Genomic DNA, 8,359 nt, shown 5'->3' on the forward strand with positions numbered 1-8,359 from the left:
GTTATTCTTATTGTGTTACTTTTTATTGTTACTTTTGATTTTAGTCTACTTGGTACATATTTTCTTAACCAACTGTGCAGTTCAAGAAGAGTTAAGGGCTTGTAAGTAAGCATTTCACGGTAAAGTCTGCATTTGTTTTCGGGGCATGTGACAAAGTTTTGATTTGAAGTGATTTTGTTGAGCTTCACATTCAACGTGAGATACTTTCGGATGATTTGGACATGATATGTGAAACATTTACTCCCATGATTAGAATGGCATTTGTGGCACAAACAAATGCTAAAATAGTGTTAGCATGTGGAAACATTACAAAAGAAACAAAGCATGGATTGATGTCATTACCTTGTCCAGAGACTTCTTACAGGCTAAGGAAACCAATGTAATTGTGTAACTTAGGTGAACTATCCCTTAACCATTAGTGGGGGGAAAAAATGCTAATCTGAGCCAAGATTAGCATCTAGGGGCAACTTCACACGGGTGAGTGACACGAGGGCCAGAGCAGCGTGAGGGGTGGGTGGTTTCTGAGTGGCAGGTTGTTAAAGCACATCTGACTACCTGCTCTGCTTTGTGTGTCAGGGAATTGGATGATGGGTGTATGCAATTGGGGGGGGGGGGGGGGGACAGCTTCCCATCAATCAAACCCTATCAGATGCGTGTGAGGGTTTTTAGTGGAAAACTCCAAATTGGCTGCTTACCCTTGTCAGCAGAGTTCCCCCAAACTCTATTCTGAGTGTTTTATTCATTGATTTGTTTTAGCTCTTCAAACATCAGTATACATTGGTTTATACATGGTTACTTGAACTCTGTGAAGCATTTATTTGGGGCTGGTAACTCTAATGAACTTGTCCTCTGCAGCAGAGGTAACTCAGGGTGTTCCTTTCCTGTGGCGATCCTCATGAGAGCCAGTTTCATCATAGCACTTTTTTTTGCGACTGAACTTGAAGAAACTTTCAAAGTTCTTGAAATGTTCTGCATTGACTGACCTTCATGTCTTAAAGAAGTAATGATGGACTGTTGTTTTTCTTTGCTTATTTGAGCTGTTCTTGCCATAATATGGACTTGGTCTTTTCCCAGATAGGGCTGTCTTCTGTATACCACCCCTACCTTGTCACAACACAACTGGCTCAAATGCATTATTAAAAAGAAAGAAATGTCACAAGTTGTAAAAGTGAGTGATTCTCCTCATGACCTTTGGGAGGCATTTATCATACCCTTATAGCCAGCCATCATCATGTACCGCTGGAAGTGTGATCACTAATCATAGGCAGGTGACAATCCCCCTAAGGCTTGAATTCTTCAACTTGGGTGGTCCATTTTGAGTCTGTCATTTCTGTGCCTTTGTGAGCAGAGGAGCCTGAAGGTGATTATAAGTCCACTACATTCACAGGCCTCACAGCGGCGCCCTAAACTGCACTTACATGCCCTGCTGATGGCCCAACTTTCTAAAGTCCTGTTGTCCAGAGAAGAGCTGTGTTTACTAATGGCGTTGGCCAGACCACCAGGCTAAAAACAGCAATTAGCCCTGCTAGGCTGCTAGGACATCAATCTCTGTTAGAACACCATGCTCGATAATAAAGCCTTGTTTACTCTCTGTCTGTCCACCGCGGTATCGTTGCAGGTGTTTGCAGGCTATGACTTCACGGCAAGGAGCAGTCACGAGGTCTCTCTGAGGGTGGGGGAACCAATCAGAGTGCTGGAACCCCACGACAAGAGGGGTAGCCGCGACTGGAGCCTGGTGGAGGTGCGGGAACAGAGGGGGTATGTTCCCTCCAACTACCTGGCAGTGGTGCCTACATCTACGTCGCCCACCACCCCCTACCACTAGGGTTGCCCCGGGCAACCAGCCAGTCCGTGCTAGACGCCACTCAACCATCGCTGCCCACGCACCTCTGCTCAGCAGGAGAAGCACTCTCACTGAAGCCTACATCTACAGGAGGGCGAGAAAGAGATGTGTGTGTGTGTGTGTGTGTGTGTGTGTGATGGATTAGATGACAGGTGTGTGTGTGTGAAGTGGTGCACCAGGCATTTGCATGTAGAGTGCTCCAAGCCCTCGACTGCAGCACTTATTAGAAGCATGTAAGTGGGAGGCTGCTTCCATCACCAGGAACCAGGGGTGAAATGCTGCTTTCTCCTACAGAAAATGACTGACTGGCAGTCAGGTAGCAATGCCTCAGCACAGCATGAGGATGAAGGAGAGCAGGCAGTCTGTGGCAAGGGAATTGGTTCTTGTGAATATTTGACCTACCTGACAAAGCTTCTCCACTGAGCGGATCTTTCGCTCAACTGGCGCTGGCAGTTAAACTGATGGACATATATATGTACACGCCCCTGACTCCGTTTATGTGATGTACCACTTGCACCGCCAACACTGAATCCGCCACTGACATTGACAGCAATGCAATTTATGCTCAGGCAAAATAGTTGTATGATTTCTAAGAAGAAATGAGGTCGGCATACTAAAACATTAATGCTAGATTGATCAAATAAGAAAAGGGGGAGAGTGGATCAGAGAAGTCCTGTTCAAATGGATGAAGCGTAGCTAGTTTGATTCCAGATATCAAACGGCAGCAAACATCTGTTATTAAAGCAATTGTATCATTCGGGTTGTTATGGCTTTAATAGCATAGTACTTGTCGTGCTAGCGGCGCCTTCTCATTGGTCCAAATGTCAGAGCAGAGTGAGAAGGCGAGACGTTACCTGCTGCTGCTGCTGTATCTGGGCTGTCTGGTCTAGACGGAGGCAGAACTCTGTGTCTTCTCTGAGCTGGCCACAAGGGGGCATACCTCACCAACTCTCACCTAACAGATGGCTTTTGTAGGCTTTAGCGTCATTATCTTTATCATTACCTCAGTCAGTATTGATGTTAAGCTTCTGGTGGATGTTGCACAATCTAAACATGTTCATATCTTAACAGTGTTGTCGTGTATAATTAATTTGACTGTCACGATCTGCTTCATAATATTATCTAACGAGAATGTGTTTGCTCAGTAAGTCTACTGTCAGGGATAATCCTATGCCGTGTTTAAAAAAAATATATATATATTATATTTATTTACCCCTAGCAGGCAGAACCGCACATCAGGCTTTTATGTGTTCTGATGAAATGAGCTATGGAAGATGAAATGACTCAGTATAGCCAAAAACAGTTTGAAAGGGAGCACAGCTCTGCTCTGTTGGTGCAGCAGTGTCATTGTTATGCTGATTGCTGCAGAATAGTCTGTGTGGCCTGGATAATACAGAATTCAAGCTGGGTATACAGCTTTTCAGATATTCACCTCCATTTTACCATGTTGGCTCAGGACAGGATTTGTATGCGGCTCTAAGATGGTGCAGTTTCTGAATTTTAGATGCATTTTAAGGAAAAGCCACATAGACGGTGACCCATTTTTTAGAAAGCTATTATAACATAGCATTCACTAAGAGAGCACCAGAATGGAGGGTAATCAAGTGTAAACGGACGTACGGGCTTTTAGGTTTGCACTTAACCAAACAATGCTACTGTGTGGCGCGTGCTGTCCTCCATATGACATCTAAACATGTGTGTGTGTGTGTGTGTGTGTGTGTGGCGTATTCCGCATTTGTGGTTGTCACCTTGATGCTAAGGACGGGTTGTCAACATGGATTTGATGCAGTGACTCCCTGCAGCTACCGCTATCCCTAGCATGGCAGAACCCTACGCAGCTCTAAAAATACACTTTCTCTCATTCAATGGTTCTATAAATAGACTACTGTCATTATAGGATCCCCTGTTGGACCCTTGGCCTCCCCCTGCTGGCTACTGTGGAAACAAGTTTTTCCCTTCCTTCCTTCCTCTGGGTGGTAAATCACATAACGGCGACTGTTATACTACCTCCCTGCATGGCTCCAGGGCCGCTCTTGGCTTAAAATCCATAGGGGAGTATACAGACAACAATTAGGTTGGTTGTTGTCTCTGTCTTTGAGAATTAGGCTCCTGACTAGGAGGGTAATCCAGTGCTTTGCAGGCAGGGCTGGGCTGAGACGAGACGTCCATGTTTCTGTCAGCCTCCAGTCAGAGTGTGGATCAGCTGCTCCACAGTGTTACAGTCTGCTCATCTGGCTGCAGCCTCAGATTTACGTGCTGGGCTGAAATTATTGTAAATTTTTAGGGGGTCACTGTGGCAGTCAAGGGAAAGAGCATCTGCATCTGGGTGCCGGGGGGGTATTTTTCTTCCTGAGAGTCTCTCCCTCCGCCACCTCCCCTGACTTGTGAGGAAGTGTTGAAGCGCAGTGTGTAACGGGGGCTGATCCGTCAAAGCCGCACTGGGCTTGGCCACAGAAATAGCAGCAGTGGGCTTGTCCTGGTTGTTTTAAGCCAGGGCTGTATTTGGTAACCGTCTGGCACCGCCCCTGATGCCTTAGCTTGGCTTCTTTTAGGCCCTGTCTCTGGCAAAACCAATTTAGTTTTAACAATGGTTCATCCCCTCTGCTGCAGGACTAGAATGGGACATTTTCCCTTGGCTTGTAGCTAATGACTGGGGGTTTAGAAGATAGTGGTGAGACTGAGGCGTGGACGGTGCAGGGTACGGCAAGGCAGGGAGGCATGTGACACTCTGCAGCCATGCAGCAAAATTCTCCTGAGGCTCCCCTTGGGGAGCTAAGGATGGAGCCACTGACATGGCCCAATCGCCATGTGTGTCAGTGAGAGCGTGTGAGTGAGCCACGGCAGTCAAGCTTAACAGATCTCCTTGTCGTCAGGAGGATTGACTTGGCTGTTTCTAATTCCAGGACATCGGCTGTTTTTCTGCTTTCTCCTTCATGCTTCCAGCCCTTCTTTGAATAAGACATACAGAGAGACAGAAGACCGATATACAGTGCATTCGGAAAGTATTCCGAACCCTTGACTTTGTTCCACATTTTATTACGTTACAGCCTTATTCTAAAATGGATTGCATTTTTGCGTGTAGATTGATGAGGGGGGGGAAAAAACGATATAAATAATTTTAGAATAAGGCTGTAATGTAACAAAATGTGGAACAAGTCAAGGAGTCTGAATACTTTCCGAATGCACTGTACACTGACATAAGAGATACAATTCATGTTCCATTCATAATTCTCCCACCACACTGACTTGAAACTGAATTCTATATACCCTTTCCATTTGAAGGAAGTTGTGTGGCCTGCAATAGACTAGCGTCCTGTCCAGGGAGTGCATTTGTACCTCAAGCTGCCTCACGCTCCAGAAACAGGAGACAGAGCGGCCAATAGGACAGGAGCCTGTCTCGAACAGGGCTACTTACTTATGTGGCCTTCATAAATGAATTGCTTTGATGTTCTATAACTGGATACTTTATTATTTGTAACCAAAGAGTATTCTAGGATTGTTTACATGTTGATCTCATCTGTGCTGTGTCGGGCAGTGCCCTTTCCCTTGGTGTAAATCACATTGGCCCCTTAGTACAAAATAGACTGGACGGTCCTTTTGGGTCCTGGGGCCCATTCAGACTGAGGAAGGAGCATGGGTGGGGGTAAGGGGTGATTGGGGTAGAGCGAGAGGCTGCGTTGGGGCCTCTGTGAGGATTCTAACTGGAGGGGGACTGCGTTGATCATAGACTGTTCTAACCCAGAGTTCGTAGACACTCCACTGGAACCTACAGTCTCGGGACAATCCCCCTCCCTTCTTACTTTTCCTGAAATGATGACGTTGCGTCGTCTTTTTCTCTCGTTCACTATGCTCGAAATGTGGCATCGAGACGCTCCGTTTTTTTCTTTTGTTTCTGTTTGAACCCTTTGACGTACAGCCATGGGCTGGCTACTGGCTCGTATGGTGGGGCTGGCTACTGGCTCGTATGGTGGGGCGGGCTACTGGCTCGTATGGTGGGGCTGGCTACTGGCTCGTATGGTGGGGCGGGCTACTGGCTCGTATGGTGGGGCTGGCTACTGGCTCGCATGGTGGGCTGGCTACTGGCTCGCATGGTGGGCTGGCTACTGGCTCGTATGGTGGGGCTGGCTACTGGCTCGCATGGTGGGCTGGCTACTGGCTCGTATGGTGGGGCGGGCTACTGGCTCGTATGGTGGGGCTGGCTACTGGCTCGCATGGTGGGCTGGCTACTGGCTCGTATGGTGGGCTGGCTGGCTCGTATGGTGGGGCGGGCTACTGGCTCGTATGGTGGGGCGGGCTACTGGCTCGTATGGTGGAGCGGGCTACTGGCTCGTATGGTGGGGCTGGCTACTGGCTCGTATGGTGGGGCTGGCTACTGGCTCGTATGGTGGGGCTGGCTACTGGCTCGTATGGTGGGGCTGGCTACTGGCTCGTATGGTGGGGCTGGCGGCCGCTCAAGGTCAGTTTTGTTTTTCAGCAGAGAGCACCAGGCACCACCTCTCCCAGCCCAATTATGTGACGACCCTGACTGTGTTTTGAAACAGGCAACCGTGCGGTCCATATGTAAGCCCCGCCCTCTCTCTTGTAAACAGTGCTTGCCTCGAATGTCAGGGATGTCAACCGCCATCACGAGGGCACAGGACTTAGAGCTTGCTATAGTTTTAGTGGGCGTGAAACGCAGAGCCATGCCGAGGGGGAAGGAGGGAGGGAAGGAGGTGTTTATGTTCGACGTGAAAGAGGAGATAGATTCCCACCATCCGACTATGTGCCATGCCCCCTTCTGGCAACCCGATAAGGCACTTTATAACACTTACATGACACTTAGCTTATAGGGTGTCACATATTATAACACGTGGAGTGCACATTTCTTTCAGCTGGACTGAATTTCTAAGTTTAGCCGCTGCTGTGTCAAGCTATTGAATATTTTATTTTATTATCATTTTTTTAAAATAGATGTGGTACTAATATTTTCGTCTCGCTCTTTAAACTGTCATCTCATGTTCTCTTGTTGCTGTTGTTGTACAGTATGGACTGCAGCTACCGCCAAATGGAGTGCTATGTTGCCTGTGTAGGAACTATCTGTTTAGTTTTGCAGTTGTACATGTTGTACATATTTTGCAAATATGTTTAACATTAAACATTATATTAAACACCCCAACACCCCCCTGTGAGATGTGTGATTCTGTGTCTTGCCCTGTTTTTAGTCACTTGCGTTATTCTGCCAGTGTACGGTAACATTTTTCTTGAGGTGGGAATGACGAGAAACCTGTGCATTGCTCTGTATGGGGGGGACATACAGGGAAGAAAAGATGCAAGGAATGGATTTTCTTGTATGACACATTTGGATTCTTCGAACATACAGCTGGAAAGTCTGAGCTCAGCCAATCGGACGTGCTCTGAATACCAGGGAGTAGGGAGGGCCCTGTGTTTTGGACTATCATGTCACATGACCTAGATTTGAACCTTTTTATTTTAAGCCTTTTCCAGAAATGAGAATTACACCAAAAATGAAAGCAATTGTCTGAGGATGGTGCAGGACCATCTGACATAAAAAGAAAAGTGGACAGTTTGATGAAAAAGCTTTCAAATAAATGTTAAAAACAAGGTCGTGTGACATGATTCTCCTAAACACATGGCCCTACCAATAGACCTATAGCATGTCCACACTGTGGAAACAGCCTCTGTATTTGGCACCTGTGATCAAGGCCACGTGAAGCTGGCTCATGTTCTCTCCTCTCTCTCGCTCTCTCTCTCCCTCTCTCTCTCGCTCTCGCTCCAGCCCTGGGTCTGATACCGTGTCAATAATGCAGTAGAAGACGCCCCTTCGCTCACGCCTCACGTGGCAGGTAAATCTTTGACCTTCCTCTGCTCGATTCACCCCAATCCAACAGTTCCTTAAAGCTGTCATTTACGGATCTTCTCTCCGCCTCTGTGGCCGTAAAAGGAATGTGGGAATATGTCTTTGGGGAGAGAGCACCGTTATGGCCATTCAATAAAGAATCTGTCATTAGTGTTCACATAGGGCGCTGCCCTCTACTCACTGTTGCACTAGCTAGCTACTTCTCCTCAATCTCATCACCGTCATGTCACAACACGTGCAATAACCCTTTAATTCTCCCTTTTAATTGGTTAGCAACCTTTTAGATGCAGCTTGTGTGAATAACTGTGGCACTGTACACAATTTCTATGGACACATTAGCGTGTCTGAATAGGATTTGGAGGCGGACTTCAAAGTCAAACCATTGTAGATATGAAGTTTGGTAGTGTGGCTTATTGACTAAATTAATTTTGAGGTAATGGTGATTTGTTGGGAGCTTTGGAAGAAAGTTTGGTTTGGTGGACTCTACATTGCCTTGCAAAAATCATCCAACCACCCCCTTGACGTTTTTCCTATTCTGTTGCATTACAACCTGTAATTTAAATACATGAAATCCAAATAAAAATCTAATGGGCATACACAAAATAGTCCAAATTGGTGAAGTGAAATGAAAAAGTAACTTGTTTAAAAAATACATAAAA

The 8,359-nt window shown here is 46.6% G+C and overlaps 1 protein-coding gene across 4 annotated transcripts in view; it reads left to right on the top strand.

Moving 5' to 3' along the window:
* LOC110488578 (rho guanine nucleotide exchange factor 37) overlaps positions 1-6,998 on the top strand; it is a 28,723-nt gene extending 21,725 nt beyond the window's left edge. For all 4 annotated transcript variants that reach the window (XM_021560846.2, XM_021560847.2, XM_021560845.2 and 1 more), the window contains one exon: positions 1,619-6,998. In XM_021560846.2, the coding sequence (XP_021416521.1) occupies positions 1,619-1,825 (207 nt within the window). In that variant the 3' untranslated portion in view covers positions 1,826-6,998. The remainder of the gene's footprint in view (positions 1-1,618) is intronic.
* The last annotated feature ends 1,361 nt before the right edge of the window (positions 6,999-8,359 follow it).

Source organism: Oncorhynchus mykiss, chromosome 14, assembly GCF_013265735.2.
Source record: "Oncorhynchus mykiss isolate Arlee chromosome 14, USDA_OmykA_1.1, whole genome shotgun sequence".
Lineage (NCBI taxonomy): Eukaryota > Metazoa > Chordata > Actinopteri > Salmoniformes > Salmonidae > Oncorhynchus > Oncorhynchus mykiss.